At 40.3% G+C, this 21,588-nt stretch overlaps 1 protein-coding gene, 1 long non-coding RNA gene and 1 other non-coding gene across 11 annotated transcripts in view; 2 read left to right on the forward strand and 1 right to left on the reverse strand.

Annotated features, from left to right (window-relative positions):
- The window catches only part of PTPRC (protein tyrosine phosphatase receptor type C), a 118,877-nt gene that overhangs the window by 30,944 nt on the left and 66,345 nt on the right, over positions 1 to 21,588 (reverse strand). For all 9 annotated transcript variants that reach the window (XM_081493090.1, XM_081493088.1, XM_081493086.1 and 6 more), the window contains 6 exons: positions 20,431 to 20,565; positions 19,188 to 19,328; positions 15,924 to 16,043; positions 13,670 to 13,828; positions 11,727 to 11,935; positions 7,124 to 7,184 (listed from right to left, as the gene is read on the reverse strand). In XM_081493090.1, coding sequence (XP_081349216.1) covers positions 7,124 to 7,184; positions 11,727 to 11,935; positions 13,670 to 13,828; positions 15,924 to 16,043; positions 19,188 to 19,328; positions 20,431 to 20,565 — 825 coding nt within the window. The remainder of the gene's footprint in view (positions 1 to 7,123; positions 7,185 to 11,726; positions 11,936 to 13,669; positions 13,829 to 15,923; positions 16,044 to 19,187; positions 19,329 to 20,430; positions 20,566 to 21,588) is intronic.
- On the forward strand, positions 1,877 to 13,611 carry LOC145507148 (uncharacterized). Its single transcript, XR_014054614.1, has 6 exons — positions 1,877 to 2,072; positions 2,161 to 2,337; positions 6,354 to 6,470; positions 8,901 to 9,047; positions 11,113 to 11,237; positions 13,096 to 13,611. It is a non-coding gene; the product is annotated as an uncharacterized LOC145507148 (long non-coding RNA).
- On the forward strand, positions 5,792 to 5,895 carry LOC145508081 (U6 spliceosomal RNA). The gene has a single exon (XR_014055346.1). It is a non-coding gene; the product is annotated as a U6 spliceosomal RNA (small nuclear RNA).

Raw genomic sequence — 21,588 nt, forward strand, 5'->3', positions numbered from 1 at the left:
AATTGCCAACATTTGCTGGATCATCGAAAAAGCAAGAAAGTTTCAGAAAAACATCTACTTCTGCTTTATTGACTATGCCAAAGCCTTTGACTGTGTGGATCACAATAAACTGTGGAAAATTCTGAAAGAGATGGGAATACCAGACCACCTGACCTGCTTCCTGAGAAATCTGTATGCTGGTCAAGAAGCAACAGTTACAGAACATGAAACAACAGACTGGGTCCAAATTCGGAAAAGAGTTCGTCAAGGCTGTATATTATCACCCTGCTTAGTTAACGTCTGTGAAGAGTACATCATGAGAAATACTGGGCTGGAAGAAGCACAAGCTGGAATCAAGATTGCCGGGAGAAATATCAATAACCTCAGATATGCAGATGACACCACCTTCATGGCAGAAAGTGAAGAAGAACTAAAGAGTCTCTTGATGAAGGTGAAAGAGGAGAGTGAAAAAGTTGGCTTAAAGCTCAACGTTCAGAAAACTAAGATCATGGCATCTGGTCCCATCACTTCATGGCAAATAGATGGGGAAACAGTGGAAACCAAGACACACTTTATATTTTGGGGCTCCAAAATCACTTGCAGATAATGACTGCAGCCATGATATTAAAAGACGTTTGCTCCTTGGAAGAAAAGTTATGACCAACCTAGACAGCATATTAAAAATCAGAGACATTGCTTTGCCAACAAACGTCCATCTAGTCAAAGCTATGTTTTTTTCCAGTAGTTGTGTAGCGATGTGAGAGTTGGACTATAAAGAAAGCTGAGCACAGAAAAACTGATGGTTTTGAACTGTGGTGTAGGAGAAGACTCTTGAGAGTCCCTTGGACTGTAAGGAGATCCAACCAGTCCATCCTAAAGGAGATCCATTCTGAGTATTCATTGGAAGGACTGATGCTGAAGCTGAATCTCCAATAATTTGGCCGCTTGATGTAAAGAATTGACTCACTAGAAAAGATCCTGATGCTGGGAAAGATTGAAGGCAGGAGAAGAAGGGGACGACAGAGGATGAGATGGTTGGATGGCATCACCGACTCGATGGACATGAGTTTGAGCAAGCTCCGGGAGTTGGTGATGGACAGGGAAGCATGGCGTGCTGCAGTCCATGGGGTGGAAAAGAGCTGGACACGACTGAGCAACTGAACTGAACTGATGGTGGGAGTAGAGGACTTTATCTATATCAAGGGTCACTACCACTGCTGTGATCACTGTGCTTCATGAAGATGGGCAGAGACCTAGTGTTCTTACTCTTGTAGGTAAGGAAACAAATTCAACCCTCCTGAATCATGTTTCTGAGGCAATACAGAAATTATACATTTGAGGTGGGGGTGGGCTGAGAAGCCTAGGTGCTTTGAAGGAAATAGGTGGTGAGGAGAATTTGCAGATGGTGCCCAGGGTGTCCAGGTCTTGGTTATCTCATCAACCACTAAAGTAGGCACTACTGTGAAGAAACTGCGCAGAGTGAATTCCAGCCTCAAGTCAGCGGGGACTTTCCCGCTGGACGACACGGAGACTGTTCTGGGTGAGCGTGACCGAACCACGAGTCCTTTAAAAAAGCCGAAGTCAGCGATCGGAAGCGCTGGAAGGACTCCCCAGGCTGCCTGGAGCAGGTCAGGTGGAAGGAACGTGAGGGGCTTCTGAGAGTTGACTGCAAACCTTGGTCCCAGGCCCCCAAGGAAATCAGGTCAGCGGTCCCACCACAGCAAGAAACAGGACTCTGCCAACCTGGATCGGCCCTGGGAGCATTGGTATGCATATTCTCCAGATAAAAACTCATCCTGGCCGACATCTAGGTTTCAGAAGACCCAGTCACCCGGAGCTGGAACTCTGACAACGGAATTGTGAGCTAATAAATCAGTGGGTGTGGTGTGAAGCCGCTGGTTTAACCCGTTAGACAGCAAGAGAAAACAACACACAGCCACCTCTCGCTTGTGTTTTTGGCTGGAGACAGTCCGTGGAGCTGAGTGAAACAAGCAGCCTCTTCCCCTGCCCCGCTCCCCTCCTCTGCCCGTGGCTGACCCTGGCTAACTCTTAAACAGACGTATGTTCTCTTCCTTGCTGTTAAGTGTGTCCAGGTAACTGAGATAAGGGTAGGAGGCATAGAGATCACGGCCGGGTCTGGTGTTTTCCACCCTGTGAAAGACCCTACACTCTCTTCTCCAGAGTGCTGGCTGGAGCTTGCTTGTCATCCCAAATTCAGGAACCACCTGTGGAGCGGGCAGCCCTTGGGTCCGCGTGGAGCTTTGAATGAGTGTGTGGAGCGGGACTCTGCCCTCGACAAGAACATAAACATCCCCAGTTGGAGCAGAAACGGACCTAGAGCCCATCAGACAGAGTGAAGTAAGTCAGAGAGGAAAATAAATGATGCGTATTAATGTCAGTATGTGGAATCTAGAAAAGTGCTACAGACGAACCTCTTTGCAGGGGTAGAGATGCAGATGTAAAGGACAGGCAGGCGGACACCAAGGAGGGGCGACAAACTGAGAGCGGAGCACTGACACACGTAGACAGCAGCGGGAAGACTGCACAGGGAAGCCTGCCCATCACCGCTCAGCTCCGCTCAGCTCAGCACCCTGAGACGACCCTGAGGGCTGGGCTGAGGGGCGGAGGCCCAGGAGGAAGGCGATGCACGTTTGCATGTAGCTAAGTCACTTCACTGTACAGCACAAACTAACCCAGCAACTGGGAAGCAACTACACTCCAATTTTTAAAAATGATTAAGAAAATAAACAACGTCTCCTCAGTTACGCCACTGGGATTTGGGGATCTATCTGTTATGGCATCCACCACTGTTCCAACTGATCGATACCCGTCACTCATCCCACACTGACGGAGCAAATGCTATGCTTGCTACAACTGTGACGGTCTCTGGGGAGAGGACAGAAAACACGGCATAAAAAGGCACCAGTTCTGGGGGAATCTTCCTTCTCTTTGGGGGGGAAACAAAGGCTACACAGATAAATAAGCCAATAAAATAATTATACATTTTCCTTGGATTTAAGGGAAAAAAGGTAGGGGTGAAAATAAGAGAAATCTATTTTCTACATGGTCTGTCGAAGATTTCCTGAGCATGGAGCATTTCTTTCACAGCCAGAAGCACGGAGTGACTCAGCCAGGTCAAGGGCTGCCCAGACTGCGTGTCTGGAGACAATGGATGAGGCTGGAGAAAATCAATCAGTAACAACACAGGCAATCTCCGCGGCCCACACGGCCCCTTAAGGACGACAGAACTTCTAGTCACCTTCTCCCATGTGTCACTGCAACTAGGATACAATTGCCAACGAGAACCCCACCCTCAAGGAAACCCTCATGTGAAAGATGGATGCCAAAGTAGTACATCAACTTTTGACTCCAAAATGTGACTGAGACCAACTCCAAAAGACGGCAAAAAGAAAGTGAACCAAAGAAAATTTTCCGCAGATAGTAGGCTCCAGGTCACAAAAGCCAGTAGCATCCAGGAAAATAAGTACGAAAGACCCACAGACGACCAAGAATAAAGAGGAGAGCCGAAATGGTCCCGGGACGACCAAGAATAAAGAGGAGAGCCGAAATGGTCCCAGGAGAAGATAAAACAAGGGAACATATGAAAAGAAAAAGGAGCTGGGAAGTCATACGGGATGCAGCAGAACAAACAAGCATACTTTAAAATAATTCTTCTATAAAGCTTGCATTTATTTATTTGTTTATTTGCCACACCATGCAGCATGTGGAATCTTATGCAAGGATTGAACCTGAAACACCCTGCAAGAAGGTGAAGACTTAACCACTGGACCACCAGGGATGTCCCCAGAAATACTTTCAAAGTCTACATTTTAAAGCTTAGATTCCATACCAAGGCAAAATATTCATCAAGTGCCATTATAAAGATATCTTAATGCATGCAAAATTGGAATATTTCCTTCTTACAGTACAAGATTAAAAAAACACAGTAAAATTTTAAAAATACATGGGATTGAAATGCAGCAATTCTAAAACGGGAAACTGATGAAGGGAAATTTTATAATGGCATCAGGGCTGTACCCTTAGAGAGCTTCAGAAGAAAAGGGCCTAAATGTTGTCAAAATACAGGTGGTGGAATGTGATGCCAGAAAAACTGAGTAAAATGCATTTCGAGTAGCTGTGCTTTTGCAGTTCACAACTCAAGACCCACCCTACCCTCGAGTAGATGTCACTATTAAAAGGGGACAACATTATTTATCTCTTAGGAGAATCTGTTGTTAGAAAAGTTAATACTTTTTCTGCCTTATGGAGAAAAGGACGATGGGTTAATCCTATATCTCCACTGATGGTAAAATCTGATAAAGATGGACTAACAGCTGTGTTACTTGGCAACAAGGCGAGCGTCAACACAATCCCTGAGTTCTCCATGACCTCTGGGCCAGGACGGGTGTGGAACTGTTACACGATGTATCGGTTCCTTTCTTAAGGTGGGGCATCTAAGATGGGTCGCTCCCTCACACGTGGCCTCACTCTTCTCAGTGGAGTCCAGAGGGTTGAATTGTTCATGGTCCTCAGACTGCGGTGGGTAACACTACCAGGAATTCCTTGGCCAGATCCCGCTTCTGACTGTGCTTCCTGCTCCGTATCTCTCTGCGTGAAGTGGTGCCAAGTTGGGCTTATAAAGATGGGTGTGTGGAATGTCCAGGGGAATCTATGACCCCTAAGAGTAGGTGCTGCCACTATGAACTACTTACATAATCAGAAAAACTCAGTGAAGCTGTTGTTATTGTAAGAGCTTAGAAAAGAAAAGTGCATGGAAATAAAGTTCAAGAGAGTTGGCTGAATGTGTATGGCATTTCACATGAGGAGCTTTCATTTAAAATATCTGAGTAGAAAGAACTAAAACATTTTATGGAACCTAGTCAAGCAGTTTGGAAAATAAGATGCTTTTATATCTTCCCTCTTTGGAAAGACTTGGGAAAATAAAGCATTAGTGAATGTGGACGTGCATATGAGTACTGGTGAGGTGCGATCAGAAACAGCTGTGTACAGACTTCCCTGGTGGTCCAGTGGTAAAGACTTTGCCTTCCAATGCAGGGACCGCAGGTTCGATCCTTGGTCAGGGAATCAAGATCCCACACGCCTCGTGGCCACAAAAACCAAAACATAAAATGGAAGCAATATTGTAACAAACCCAATAAAGACTTTAAAATGGTCTACATCAAACAGATCTTTAAAAAAAATAAAAATAAAAACCAGCTATGCTTGTTGACACTGCACTTGGAGGTCTGAATTTAACTTAATTTACAAAGCGAACGAGCAGAGAAAACCTAAACCAGTGCTAGGTCTGCTTCCCCCACAGGCTCAGACCAATAAGCAACTCTCAAAAGAGCAGCAGATGATATTGGTTTTAGACACGGAGGAAACTGTAAGAAGAACTGAAAGCAGAAATAGTGAAAACTGGGCGTTCTGGCGAGCAGAACAAGCAGTGGGGAGTGGTGATACTCAGCTGTTGTCGTCACTGTTACAATGACATTTAATCTCAGTGATTTCTTCCTACACGCACCTCTATTTTGATTAAAGCATTTTTGTGTGCATGCTCTGTCGTGTCTGACTCTCTGCGATCCCATGGACTATTGCCCACCGGGCTCCTCTCTCCATAGACTTGTCCAGGCAGGAATACTAGAGTGGGTTGCCATTTCCTTCTCCAGGGATCAAACCCCTGTCTTCTGCATTGGCAGGTGGATTCTTTACTACTGAGCCACTGGGGAAGTTTTTAAGGACTGTTTATCCTAGCTTAATTGGGTAAGTCAGAACAGCATAGAGTTGAGGGACAGGGAAAAAAAAGGTAACAGTGCTGGCTTCTGCAGCACATATACTAAGACTGAAACAATACAGAGAATTTTAGTGCCGCTCCTTTGTAAGGATGACGCACAAATTCATGAAGCATCCATATTTGGGGGGAATTTGGGATGAGCAGATGCAAACTGGTGTACATACTGCATAGATTATAATGGATAAACTACAAGGTCATACTGTACAGCACTGGGAACTATAGTCAATATCCTGGTTAAACCATAATGGAAAAGAATATAAAAACATAGTGTTTTTAGATGCATGTGAGATGCTTCCCTGTACAGCAGTGAACACAACATTGTAATCAACAATTCAACTAAACATCAATAAAAAGTAAGTTCAAAAACAGATAAGGTAACAATGTGTGACACAGTACACAAAGAATTTCTAACATGGAATACGAAACAAACCTGCTGGTTCCTAATGGGAAGAAACATCATAAACAGAATCATAATAGGAGTCTAGGTAGATAAATTCTTCATGAACTGTTTTATGAAACAAACCACCTTTTAAGAATTGAATTTCCTAAACTGAATTTAAGATATTATTTTCTTTTTCAGCAAACCTCAGGTTGGATACATTCAGTTGACTGAAAAGCAATGTCCAGAATTATCGAAATCCTGCTTATAATAAATAAACAGCCTTGGCTAACTGAATCTAGTTTTTGATCACGGGAGGTAAGGTTGACTGATTTGATCTCTGGGTAGGAAGATCCTCTGAAGAAGGAATTGGCAACCCACTCCAGTATTCTTGCCTGGGAAATCCCATGGACAGAGGAGCCTGGCTGGCTACAGTCCGTGGGGCTGCAGAGACTCAGAGGCACTGATGAGCTGAGCACACACACAAAGCATTTCTTTGAAAAAAAACAAAAAAAAACCTGTAAACACACACATGCCCCATGGCGATAAGATGACTGAAGATGGCAGACTGCCCCCTCAGCTTCACATTCAAACACGCTTATGTCAGAAGACAGCTGACTGAAGACAATAGCGGAGCCTTTCTTTCAAGTTTTCGGATAAATGCCAGCAGGACAATATATTCCACTGTCACATCTACTGAGTATTGTGGAGTGGCCAGGGGTGTGCGGACAGGAGAGGGGGCCCCATATCATGCATTGTGGCCCCGAGCCTGCCCAAGTGTAAGGCATTATTTTAATATAATGTTCACCTGCACATATGTTTGCTCACACAACTTAAAATATAATGTTTATGGAAATATATAATTTGAAAATTTAATAATTAAATGTGAGTACGAATGTAAAATAATAAAGCATTGGAAGCGTGAACACACATCCCATGAAAATAGAATAAATAGCCAAGAGAAGACTTACAAGATGTTGATGCTGTAACACTCTCCTGAGGACCAGCAAATATTGTATTGTGATAATAGACCTGGGTTTCAGAAAAGAGAAACAAGAAGGTTTTCTAAATTAAATTTGTGAATCACAATATAATACACTCATATTTGTCATACACTGCTGTTTATTTTCATTAAAATATATACTGGATAACTAGAAACTTCAAGACTATGACAATACTCTATTATCAGATTTCTTAAATATTTACCAGTGAAAACGATATAAAGAAATCTTATCCCATTTAGCAATAATAATAGTACTGATACTTATGGTCAGCAAGAACTAAGTGGACACGAAGGAATAAAATCCAACACACCAAAGTGTTCATTATTTAAAGTTAAAATTCCCTATGAATAGACTAGTATCTTCACATTTCTTTAAAAAGGAAATTCTGGTGTATTTTGCTTACTAGAGTTACACATACTCATACTCTGTACAAAAAAATTTTAAGGCTAAGTGGAAACAATTTAATGTAAGAATCACACTATTTATATTAAAGTGATATTTAGTTCACAAGGGTTAAAATGATACAAATTGATGACATGGCAACATCTACAGTTTAGACATAAGGAGTTCAAAATATTAAACATGATAAAGCAAAAACAATTTAGATATACAAGGGAAACTACATGGACCAAGAAAGCATTAAGAATCTTCAGTCAAAAAAACAAAACAAAACAATTGAGGTAAAAATAGATTTGAACAGTATAATTAAAAGAGATTAATGATAAATATACTTTGGCAATCTGATGTGAAGAACTGACTCATTGGAAAAGACCCTGATTCTGGGAAAGACTGAAGGCGGGAGGAGAAGGGGATGATAGAGGATGAGATGGTTGGATGACATCACCGACTTGATGGATATAAGTTTGAGCAAACTCTGGAAGTTGGTGATGGACAGGGAAGCCTGAAGTGCTGCAGTCCATGGGGTCGCAAAGAGCTGGACACGACTGAGACTGAACAGAACTGAACTGAATGATAAATACGATAGAGCTGTAGAAAAAAATATACCTAAGCCTTTACCCTGTGGAGGATATACAATCTCCCCAGTACTCACAGAATATTTATAAATATTTATCTCACATTGAGCTGTAAAAAATACTGTAAATTTCAAAGGGCAGAAATTGTAAAAGCCACTTATCTTTTTAAAATAATAAGTATAATACAAAAATGCAGCAACTAGAAATGCACAAACATTTTCTTTAAAAAAATTAATTAAAAATGCTTCCAAATTACAATTATATACTCTATGGAAATTATCAATAATAAGAACAATCTACTTTAAAAATCTATTCATTCAATTTTATGTCAGTCATTGAGAAATCAGAGATAAAAGACATGGGATAGAGTGAATATTTTAGCAAAGGACAATCGATAGGTTTAAAAGTTTTTCTTAGTTAATAAAAAAGAAAAGGAGAAAGAAATAGTCAAAAATCACTTTCAGTTCCCAAACTAGCAGAACATCAAAATAAACCTACAATAATGGAAAGTAATACATTAACAACTGTAAAAACAATTGTATTAATATTAACCAGAGATCAGAATGATTATAAAGCTAAAATGTTACTCCTTCATGAAGGTATAAATGTAGCAGCGGGTTCTGAAATAAACATAAAAGCAAGCTATGGGAACTGCAGAGAAGAGAACAATAGTCTTTTGAAGAGTGAGGAAGAGAATGGAAAGCTAAACTGTCTCCTAATTTGAATTTTAAGATTGCACTTTAATATGGTGTTGATCTGTATTTTTCCAGAATAAGTTATCACGACTGACACAACTGGAGAAAATTCCAGAAAGAGAGAAGAGTACTAAGTTCCTAAAGAGAGTGAAACCTAAGTGTTTTGAGAAACAGAAAGAAAGCCAGTGTGCCTGGAGCTTCCTGGGTGCTGAGGAAGATGAGGTAAAATGGACAATGATAGGTGATAATAATGTATTTGTTTGGGAAAATTAAAAAAGCACACTCATTCAAACCCTCCCATACTGTGGGTAGGAATGTAAATTGGTGCAGCCACTATGGAGAATGGTATGGATGTTCCTTAAAAAGCTAAAATTAGAGCTATCATATGACACAGCAATCTCACTCCTAGGTATAAATCCAGAGAAAAACATGATCTGAAAAGGTGCATGAACTGCGAAGTTCACTGCAGCACTATTTACAATAGTCAAGACATGGAAGTAACTTAAATATCCATCAGCACAGGAATGGACAGAGAAGATGTGGTATGTGTATATAATGGAATATTACTCAGCCATAAAAAAGAACTAAATAGTGTCATTTGCAGAAACGTGGATGGACCTAGATTGTCATACAAAGTGAAGTAAGTCAGAAAGAGAAAAACAAACATCGCATATATATGCTGAACTTAGAAAAATGGTAGAGATGAACTTATTTGCAAAGCAGAAATAGAGACACAGACGTAGCAAACAGACATGGTTACCCAAGGGGAAAGAGGATGTGAGATGATCTGGGAGATGAGGACCGACATACAGACACTACTGACACTGTGTATCAAATAGATAGAGAACTCTGCTCAGTGCTCTGTGGTGACCTAAATGGGAAGGAAATCCAACAAAGGGGATGTGTGTGCATATATGACTGATTCACTCTGCTGTACAGCAAGAAACTATCACAACATTGTAAAGCAGCTATACTCCAATGAGTTAATTTTTTAAAAATCTTAAATTATATGTAACTTCCTCTTGACCCAATACATTCATTTTCAGGAATTTATTCAGACAGAGATGATAAAAGACATATGCAAAGATGCTGTTATTTTCCAATAAGAGTGTTTACTTATTGTTGCTTTTAACAGAGACCAAAACAGTTATGGTTAGTAGAATGCAATAAAGCCATAAGACAGAACCTTATGCAACCATTAAAAATTAATAGCAGAATATTTAATATGGAAAAATGTTCATGATACAGTGATTTTTGAAACATGCAGTTTATCAAACTGTGCGCTTTTATCATGGAAGTTGTGAGATAATGAGAAATACATCCAGTTCCTGACACAGAGCTCCTAAAACCTTCGTAATTTCCTGCGTGCATACTCAGTCACTTAGTCGTGGCCAACACTTTGGGACCCCATGGACTGTAGCCTGCCAGGCTCCTCTGTCCATGGGATTCTCCAGGCAAGAATACTGGAGTGGGTTGCCTTTTCCTCCTCCAGGGAATCTTCCAGACCCAGGGATCAAACCCAGGTAGCCCACATTGCAGGCAGATTTGTTCTCACCGAGCCACTGGGAGTGATAGTCTTTTCTTCTATTGAAGTAACTCTGGGTGGGTTTCCAGATGGCTCCTACATGAGGGCTGGTCACTGGCAAGACCAAGCCATAATTAGTCTTGGAATTTTCAGCCCTCCCCCAGTCTCGTGAGAAGGGAGAAGAGTGGAAAATGGAGTTAATGATTGATCGCGTCTGTGTGATGAAGCCTCCATAGATTCCCAGAAGTACAGGGTCAGAGAACTTCCAGACTGGGGAGATCATTCACACCAAGAGAGTGACACCCCCCCAACCCCACGGGGACAGAGGCTCCTGCCCTCAGGACCCTCCCAGACCTCGCTCCACATATCTCTCCATCTGGCTATTGACCTGAATCCTTTCTCACAGCCTTCAAGTATTTGCCTGAGTTATGTGAGCTGCGTTAGTAAATTAATCAAACTCAAGGAAGGGGTAATGGGAGCCCCCAATGTGGAGCCACATCGAGCAGAAGTGATGGGGATCTCGTAGTTGTCATTCCGAAGTGGGGTGGGGCCAGTCTCATGGGACTGAGGCCCTCCCCTGTGGAATATGACACTTTCTCTGGGTAGATGGTATCGAAATTGAATTAAATTATGGGGCACCCAACAGTCGTCTCAGATAGCTGTTAGATGTGGGGAAAAACCTTTACACATTTGGTGACCAAGTGTCAGAAGTGTTTCAGGTCTGCAGTTTTCTTTGGAAATTCTTCTCTGTATTTCTTACAGGGAAGAAACACAGGAGACAGAATGAACTGAACGAGCTGAGGCTTCTCCTACAGCAAGAGGAAAAGACTGAGTCCTCCCCTTTTAGAAGCACATACACAAAAGATCAGTAGGCGGTGAGTTTATGGGTGAGTTTTTTAACTCTGCGTACATTGCTATTTCCTTACTTTTTTTTTTCTGTTTTCTAACCTCAATGTACCTGTAAAAAAATATTTGTAATTAAAGAAAGATCACATTAGTAAAGACAAAAAGCCAAGAACAAAAGATGTGCCAAAGTAATAATCGATAATTATCATTAATAAATAATAACAATCTGTGCCCCGTGTTTCTTGACATAGGAACAATAATTTAACTATAAGCAGTCATGCTGAAGGTCAAAAATATTCCACCCAAATATCTGCCATAAATCCCTGTATTTAGTACTACAGATGAAAAGTATGGAGTCAAAGTTTTAAGACTTATAAAGTATGATTCCCTTAAACATCAGAGCTTCTCAAGCTCGTGTGAGCACTAGTCCTAGTATTATTTAAGTACTGTAGAATAATAACTATAATATATATATATATATATATATATATATATCAGTTCTGGAGTGATTATAGAAATTGTAATCTTACCGAGAATTTATATTCTGTTAAATATTGAAGATCTTCTACCAAGAACATGCATTCTGATCTTGAATAATTTTTAACCAAGGTATTTCCAGTTCTTACTTCCAAATAGTAACTCCCTTTGGGGCCATTAACGCGGTCAGGAGGTTTACAGCTCACACGTATAGTATTTTCTGTCTTCCGTGAAGCACTCACATCATTGACTTTGCTTGGATCTATCAAAATGAAAAAAAAACAAAAACAAAACAGTGGTTACTTTAATCATTTGTTAAATGCATATTTAAATTACTGGATAATATATGTGAACAATATAAACCATTCTAAGTGCTTATTTGGGGATGGGGAAGTTAGGAGATAATGCACATAAAAAAGCTGTAAGAAAATGTCTGAAAATAAATTACACATCTTTCAATGAATATTAGCACATAAGTTGTACTTGAAACTATGAGATTTTTTGCAATTCTTCCAAAGAGAGTGTGCTGTTCTTCCTGTTCTTCAGTCACTCAGTTGTGTCCAACATTTTGCAACCCCAAAGACTGCAGCACCCCAGACTTCCTGTCCTTCACTGTCTCCTGGAGTTTGCTCAAACTCATGTCATTGAGTCGATGATACCATCCAACCATCTCATCCCCTGTCGTTCCCTTTTCCTCCTGCTCTCAATGTTTCCCAGCATCAGGGCCTTTTCCAGTGAGTTAGCTCTTCCCATCAGGTGGCCAAATTATTGGAGCTTCAGCATCAGTCCTTCCAATGAATATTCAGGATTGATTTCCTTTAGGATGGGCTGGTTTGATCTCCTTGCAGTCCAAGGGACTCTTGAGAGTCCTCTCTAGCACCACAGATTGAAAGCATCAACTGTTCGGCGCTCAGCCCTCTTTATGGTCCAATCCTCACATCTGTACGTGACTACTGGAAAAACATAGCTTTGACCATAAGGACCTTTGTTGGCAAAGTGGTGTCTCTGCTTTTTAACACGCTGTCTAGTTTTGTCACAGAGAATGTGTAGAAGTAGAAAGCAGAGGAAACGAAGAGAAGGGGCAGGGAGGGAAGAGATGGTGATGGGGAAACCTCGAAGACCTACAGACGGCTCAGCTCCTCCTTTTGGAAGTGCTTACATGACCCTGGGGATACCTGGCTGAATTCTTCGTCAGCAACAAGTCGTCTTTGTTTCTGTGATAGCATAGAAATTCAGGAAAATAACCAAAGTGTAAAGTTTGAGGCCTTAGACTTTTGAAGTATGATCTTAAATGACGTTAGGAGCATTTTATATCCAGCCCCGGGTAGAACACCTTTCCTTTGTGAGCCTAGCCCCAGGTAGGGTCTCTGGAGCCCTAGCTGCTGATTTGCACAGGGCTGTTTCTTCTGTTCTGACCCTCAGGGAGTTCACAGTCATGCCAGAGACAGATGGAGCTTTGGACCTGCCTGGAATCTGTGGAGCCTCCCATTGGTGGCAAGAGTCGAATGAACGTAAAATGTGACTTAAAACAGTAGGCAGTTCATTGTAATGAGAAGAAAATGCTGACAAAGTATGATGGTTTATGAAGTGCTTTGTCATGCAAGCAAAATTCAGCAAGTGAATGGTTTGTGAGTGTGGTATTCTCGGGTATCTGATAGCAGTCAAAATTTTAGATAATATAGAAAACAATAGGTAATTCATTTTTATCTAAGTTGGTTAGGTACTTAATTGCCTGAACTCTTACACACTGTGCCAGCTCATATGTTCTCAGGCTTCATTCTTACAATTCTATGATTATACCTGAAGGACACAGAGAAAACTCCAGATGAGAGTTTTTAAATTGTTGTTTTTTAAATTATTATAAACCCTAGATATTAACAAATGTGCCAAGTCAATGTGCTTCCCAAATGAAGAATAAATGCGAACTTGCTCTTTAAACGGTTTAGACTTTGCTTCTCGCCATTCATAGAAAAAAGCATTAAAGTTTATAACTTACTTGTTGCACTTGTCTTAAATTGACAGGTCACATCTCCACTGCGCACTATTTTTCCTATGACATAGGCTTGTAACAATACCTCATAGCCTGTGTAAGGTGTCAAAGGGCGCAAATCCATTCCATTCTGGGTTTTATCCAGACTGTTGCAATATTTTTCACCTCAGGGGGAAAAACAGAAACATTTATTAAGTCATCAAAAGTCAGGATTACCACATATTTAACTTGGTCTGTGCATTCAATCACTCCAAGCCCACTCCAAACTGAGTGACTGAAATACAAAAATACTGTTTGTGCTCAGAAGTACATACAACTATCAGCAAATGTATTGAATGAATGTAATTACTCTAAATAAACTCAAATATTCCAAACTAATGGTTTTCATTGTTAATTTGGTACATAACATATTAATAAATGAGTCCAAGCATATCAGTGAAGATGGTCTATTTTCTTTCAGAGAAAGCACAGCCCGTGGTGGCTATTATGAAAGTCTTTTTTCCAATACTTCAGCGAAGCTTTTCCTGATAACCTCCAAACTTTGAACTTTGGTATGAGCTACCGTTATGGACTTCAGATACAGAATCCATTTGATCACTGATAACTCAGTCTCCTCGTCCTACTCCTCTAGGCACTGCAGTAATTTAGACAATGAGGGAAAGCAACGGAGTCCGAAGGCCGCGAGAGACAGCGGGCTGCGGGTGAGCTGGTTCCAAAGAACCCTTTGAGCAGAGTCGGTGCGTGAGCCACAGTGGAGGCTGGTTTCAGTCAGCTACCAACCAAGTTTCTGAGAAAAGGGCACAGAAAGCCTGATGCTCTACACCTGCCCATCCCTCCCCACCCATTCTCTTCAAGTATTATAACAGGACAGTTACAAATTTGGATAGCACTGAATAAGAAGGATCTGTACTTGTTGCAAACAATAAACAAAAACTTGTCTGACCACAATAACCAGTGCATTACATCCTGCTAAGCCTATTATTCAAATGCTTTTTTAAACTGTATAGAATATAAAGGAGCAATAAACATTGTTCCATAAATTCCCTGCATATACTCTGGCATTGAAAAAACTCCATAGTGGAGAGAGAATATAAACAGTGAGGAACACAGCAAGGGAAAGTGAGAAGGAGATTCAGAAAAGAGAAAAGAAAGTCAGTGTGCTCACACAGAAGCCAAGCAAAGAGGGTTCACGGGAGAGGTGTCCAGTGAGGCAGACGATCCGACTGTCTTGTTGTTTTATCTTCCTATAATTTCCACTTTTCTTTCCTCATAGACATAACTTTTCAAAGTGCCATAACCTCAAATACATGGCAAATATTTCTTCTCCATAGCATTTGAGTCTGTTTATGCTAATTGGAAAACTACATGTACACTGAGCTTTGCATTAGTAGTTTGATTATGATGATTCAACCAGCAAAAGCCATATGTTACCAAAATATAAAATAACACAGTGAAGATAAGTGGCTTTCTGCTTCTTGAAATTTGAATATTCATGTCTGGTTCCTACCCACCAAACAAAGAGATGGGACTCTGTGAGATGGTCAGCTCAAAACTACTTTAAACTATAGGGCAAGGGCTGTCAAGAGGGCTAGCCCAAGTGCTGAGTCTATTCTGAGATGGTCCACAGCCCCCACTGTGTTCTACAGGCATTTTAGATCCCTCACATCATCCAGGAGAGGTCTGTCTTCTTAAATAGTCCCTCCAAAAGAAGGGTGAGTCCAGTGGTTGGATAGCACATTTTTTGGACTGCCTTTACTTCTACAGAAGCTTAATGCTAACTAGAACGATGTTCTAAGATTCCATTGGCCGGTAAAGTGCCCTCCATGACTAAATGGGAATATGTACATTTTTATTCACCCAATTTTGTGTCTGCAGCAGTTGGATCAAGCTATGGAAGTGGTTTGTTTGTCGTCCAGAACAATGAGTTTAAACCAGTGCAGCTCACTTACATAATATTTGGAAGACAGCTGTGAGTATCATAGTCCAGAGATTTTCTTTCTCTAGGCTTTAGAGTGTGAAGATTATAAGTAAGAAGGTGAAGAAGGACAAGCAATATTGGGGATGTTCTGAGCTTCAGTCATCTCAGAGGCTGGGGAGTCCATAGTGAGTGGAGGCAGTTCTTAAAATCAAGACATATAGGATACCCATCACGGTTGCTGTGTAGAAAGCTCTGTGGCTCACTCGCTCCATCCATATATCTAGTGCTTTCCAATTTTAGATTTATCTTTCCTGATATGGAATTAAATTTTCTACAAGTTACCTGAAAGATTCCAATAGCAAAGATAGAATTTATCAAAATAATTTTGAGGTGGTTTCCAGGTAATCTTTCCTTCAGTTGCACTTATACCAGAACAAATTAAATTCTGAGGTGCTCCTGGTTCTGTTGAGAGAATAAGAATATAAAATATGAAAAAAACAAGACATAGAGAAACCATTGTTCATGTTATTAGCATGCATTGTTAACAGCCATAATTTGATTAACTATGAATCAAAGATGAAATTATAAGAAAGATACCTGCTCTTATTACATTTTCTTTAGAGATCATTTGGCTCAGAAAGTAAAGAATCTGCCTGCAATGCAGCAGACCTGGGTTCAATCTCTGGGTCGGGAAGATGACCTGGAGAAGGGAATGGCAACCCACTCCAGTATTCTTGCCTGGAGAATCTCATGGACAGAGGCGCCTGGCAGTTTACAGTCCATGGGGTTGTAAAGAGTGGGACACAACTAAGCATATAACACTTCTGTATATCTTCTTTTGTAACTACGTGTTTTATAATGTACTAGAAGATTGACTTTGTTAATAATTCATTTACTATTCAGTACCTATGTTCACAGAAGAGACTAGCTTACAGCTGCCTCATCTTTGCGCATGTTTGGTATCCACATAACAGTAACCCTAAGCCTATTCCAAACCCTAACAATAATCAAATTGAGTTGATAGATTTACATGTTTTCTATACTGTGGGATAGTTTGGATAGGACAGAAACTGTAAGCTTACCTTTATGGTTTTTCTTTTTTAAAGGGTAGGTGAGGTAAGCAGACAGGGGGTGTGAAGTGAGTGAAGAGGCATGAGACTGAAATTTTAAGTCTAATTTTCTAACTCTTCCCCCAGACAAACGCTCATAATTTGTATGTTCTAGAAAATTATTCATTTAACCTAACTTTTCATATTGGATACAAGATGCTTTATAATCTGTGAAATTTCTACTGTATTTCTAGTGTCCTTCTGTTAACGCATGGGGGAAGGTTGTTTTGCTAGAGGTCTATTTTACAATTCTTTTCAAAACCAAGCCTTTAAACTGATTAGTAAATTCCTGCTATTCTTGCTTGTTTCTTCTTTCAGTAATCTGTACTCCAGGCTTCGTTATTTTCTCCTTTCTGATATCTTTGTATTTTTTTCCTGGTTCTTTTCCGAGCACTCTCCATTGATTTCATTCAATAGGAGCTAAGTGATGAAAGTTCCCATAAATTATCACTTGATCTTACTTAAGGCACAAATTCCCCTAAAATACGTCTTTACTTTATTCAAGTCTGAATGCCTTTGCTTCAAAAGGTAAATGTAAACCATTTTATTTCTACTAACTTTTGACACTGTGGTTTGTTCAGTCACTGTCGCGTCCGACTCTGGCGACCCCATGGACTGCAGCCCGCCAGGCACTTTCGGCCACAGGATTTCCCCGGATTTCCCCAGAATACTGGAGTGGGTTGCCATCTCCTTCTCCAGGGGATCTTCCTAACCCAGGAATCGAACCCAGGTCCCCTGCCCTGCAGGCAGATTCTTCACAAACTGAGCTATGAGGAAGCCCGACTTTTGATGTGCTCTGTCATTTCTGCTCTCCTTAGTCCTCCCTCTCTCCCTCTCTGCCAGTTTCCCTCTACCCCTCCCCCTCCCCATTTTTCTTCTTCTTCTCCTCATCCTCCTCCCACCCCTCCTTCCTTCTCCTTTTCCTCCTTGAACATGTGGGACATCTTTTATTCTGTAACTTTCTTCTACTGATTATACCCAATGTCATCTATTCATCTGTCTTTCATATTTTTAGTGGTTGTTCATAAATTGCCTCACAATTAACATATTTTCCCAGTAAATTTCTAAAGTCAACTGGAATCATCTCTTTTGGTTGTTCAGTCTCTCAGTTGTGGCCAACTTTTTGGACGGCAGCACGCCATGAAGTGCAGCACACCAGGCCTCCCTGTCCATCGCCAACTCCCGGAGTTTGCTCAAACTCATGTCCCTCGAGTCGGTGATGCCATCCAACCATCTCATCCTCTGTTGTCCCCTTCTCCTCCTGCCCTCAATCTTTCCCAGCATCAGGGTTTATTCTAATGAGTTGGCTCTTCACATCAGGTGACCAGAGTATTGGAGCTTCAGCTTCAGCATCAGTCCTTCCAATGAATATTCAGGGTTGATTTCCTTTAGAATTTACTGGTTTCATTTCCTTGCAGTCCAAGGACTCTCAAGAGTCTTCTCCAACACCACATTTCGAAAGTATCAATTCTTTGGTGCTCAGTCTTCTTTATGGTCCAACTCTCACATCTGTACATGACTACTGGAAAAACCATCGCTTCGGCTATATGGACCTTTATCAGCAAAGTGATGTCTCTGCTTTTTAATTCACTGTCTAGGTTCATTATAGCATTTCTTCCAAGGATCAAGCATCTTTTAATTTCATGGCTGCAGTCATTATCTGTAGTGATTTTGGAGCCCAGGAAAATAAAGTCTGTCACTGTTTCCATTTTTTTCCCCATCTATTTGCCATGATGTGAGGGGAACAGATGCCATGATCTTAGATTTTTGAATGTTGAGTCTTAAGCCAGCTTTTTCATTCTCCTCTTTCACCTTCATCAAGAGGCTTTATTTCTACTAATCTCTTTACTTCTACTAAATACGACTGAAGTTTTAACACTTTTCGATTCCTTCTCCCTGCCATCTTCCAGATGCTGTTATTTTCCAGAATTTTATTTTTCAATTGCTACTAGTTATAATAATCTTGTTATTGTTTATGTTGCTGGCTTCTTAGTAGTAACAACTATTATTTTGTCATCAACAATTTGCTTTATCACTGCGTCTCATTAGCTTCTGTGCCCACCTTACTCCTGTGAGAGGCAGGATTTGACAGTGGCCCAGAACGGGGGAGCCTGGTGGGCTGCCGTCTGTGGGGTCGCACAGAGTTGGACACGACTGAAGCGACTTAGCAGCAGCAGCAGAAGAGGCAGGACACACCAAAAGGAGGAGGCTGCTACAGGAATGAGGAGATGCAGTGGGAATTGTGTCAACAAGCACGTCACTTACCTCACAGTCTTGTTTCCACCTGGACCTCACAGCAGCCTACAGTTTGCAAAAAGTTCATGGAGGTTTGGATTCTCTGTCATTTATTTCTAAATTCTCACTTTAAAATGGACACAAACCCTTTCTGTGAAACCCTTTCTCCAAATCCATAATATCTTTTTCTGTGATTCTCAAAGAGTCATAAGACTATAAAAAGAAAAGAAATTTAACATACAAATGTAAGCAATATACTCACCTCCAAAATCTGTTTCAATAGTTTTATTTTGGGTAGTAAGAAGCTGTTGATTATAGAATACTTGTGAACTACAAGTATAATTAGTTTTGGGTTCAAGGTTCCTCAGTTTAAATGTGTCATTATTACTTGGAGGAGAGACATCTAAAAGAAATAAGTATTGTATATGAGTATATGAATATAATATATCACACTTAAATTTCACTTTGGTTTTATATCTATAATTAATATCTATTAGATTAAAAACTTATGCAAATGGTCAAAACAATAAGTAAAAGATCCAGAGCTGTGCAGTAATAAGGTGTGATTTTGCTACACTCATGTTTAAAGGAAACACTAGTAAGCAGGACTGAACTTGAGAGTGTCTCTACTTTAACTGAAGAGCTGTTAGTTCATTGTTCTCTGTGCAGAACTGAGATTGCATTTGAGTCAGACTTTGTCTCATAGAGATCTGAGACCACGGTTATGTCATCAGTCTGTCTTACGTTTGTTCTTGCTTTCCTCATCCTGCCCATATCCAAGCCGTACATCTGCCCCGAAATATGATGTCTGTAACTAGTACCACACTCCATCCTCTGTGAGAGTGTTTATTTTCATCTGTCTGTTTTGCCAAATACGACCTATCAGGTGGCTTTATGCCAAGGGAGGGAGATTTCATCCCAATAAACTCAAATGAGAAATTAAAAGTTATTAAATCATTAATTATTAAAAAGAAATTCTACCTCAAGCATCCCCCTTCCATGAACGCCAATTCATATCCCTTGCAGCACTGACTTTTCTTTTTCTACTTTCCTTTGTAAAGGTCTTCTTGCAGTTTTTGATGAGTGTTGTTGATGGAGGGCGGATAAAGGGACTCATGGAATCACATGGAACTGCTTCCTTTCCCAAACATGCTAAGAGCGTGTGTATCTTAAATTTTTTAACCCTTCTCTGATAATCTCTTCAGCAATGCCTCATGCGTAACTGTTGCCAAGAAAATTCTTATAAATAAATTGATATTGCTATTTCAAAAATTATTCTTCCAGTGAAGTATTTGTCTATTTTGTGAGTTTGAGTGGTATAAAGAATACAAGTGTTTGATTCCAAATGTATCATGGACCGTGCAAGAGAGAGAGGGAGAGAGGGAAAGAGATTGAAAGACAGTGGATGAAAGGAGGGAGGAAGGAACAATTAGATAATATTTAGAGAAACTTCCCACTATAGGAAAAAAAAAACAAAACTCCTCTGATCAATGTTATATTCTTACCACATTTAAATTTGTATTTAATTTTAGTTTCATCACACATGAAATCATGAAAATTTTCGAATTGCCAATGTAAACAAAGGGAAGTATCTGCTTCTTTAGGTTCCACACAGTCTATCAGCTGAAACTGATTAGGATCTGTCAGAATAAAGATACAAAAAGGGATGATTAACATTTCATAACGTGTGCCTTATGTTCCATTACAGTTATTGAAATTATATTCATGATACAGAATCTGACAAGAATTTAGATTACTTTTTGAAAAGTTGAATAATTCTCAGGGTTTTGCATTCCTTAAGTCTTTATTCTTTTTTTTAGCATCACATATATTGGTAGCATTTCATTTAGAATTTACGCTACTTTAAAAAAAATAGAGCCCAAGCAAAAATCTAGATAAAACTGCATCTTTTGCACATTTTAAAAGACTCGCTTCATTTTGTTTTCTTACTTATATCTTCAGTTTTTCATTTGCCTTTTGATTATTTTCATTGAATGGTCATTACACAGAGCATGTGGGACTCCCTCTGGGTAATGCATTTTTGTAAAATTGTCACTTTCTGTTTTTATTTGATCATTTATTTCAGTAATATTTTTTAAAAATGAGTAGGTTAAATAAGTTTTTTTTTTTCAAAAACATCAGACGTTTAGCCTACATAAGTGTTAATAAGTAAATCAATGCTCTTGAATTAATAAAAGATGTAAGAGACTTGACAAACTTACACAGCTCCCAAGTCCCGTTCTGAAAACACATTTAGTAAGGGCAGCATCCCTGAAGTCTACATAGTGCCTTAGTCCCTTCTCTTTCTCAGCAGTAGCTGAGGCACCAAAACCAGCTTGATTCCCCTAATGTGACTATAACTCTCCTTTTTTTTTTGCGAAAGTACTTTTGTTTTTTTTCACAAACATCAAATATTTGACTTTGTATCTTTCCCCCAAGATATTCAAGACACGTGCAGGCGCGCTCAGTCGTGTCTGACTCTTTGCGACCACATGGACTGTAGCCCACCTGGCTCCTCCGTCCAGGGGATTCTCTAGGCCAGGATACTGGAGCGGGCTGCCATGCCCTCCCCCAGGGGGTCTTCCTGACCAGGGACTGAACCCACAGCTGCTGCGCCAGCAGATAGGTTCTTTTCCCACTGAGCCGCCTGGGAAACCTTTATT

The sequence above is a fragment of the Giraffa tippelskirchi genome, chromosome 5 (assembly GCF_054371585.1).
Source record: "Giraffa tippelskirchi isolate mGirTip1 chromosome 5, T2T-mGirTip1v1.2.pri, whole genome shotgun sequence".
Taxonomy (NCBI): domain Eukaryota; kingdom Metazoa; phylum Chordata; class Mammalia; order Artiodactyla; family Giraffidae; genus Giraffa; species Giraffa tippelskirchi.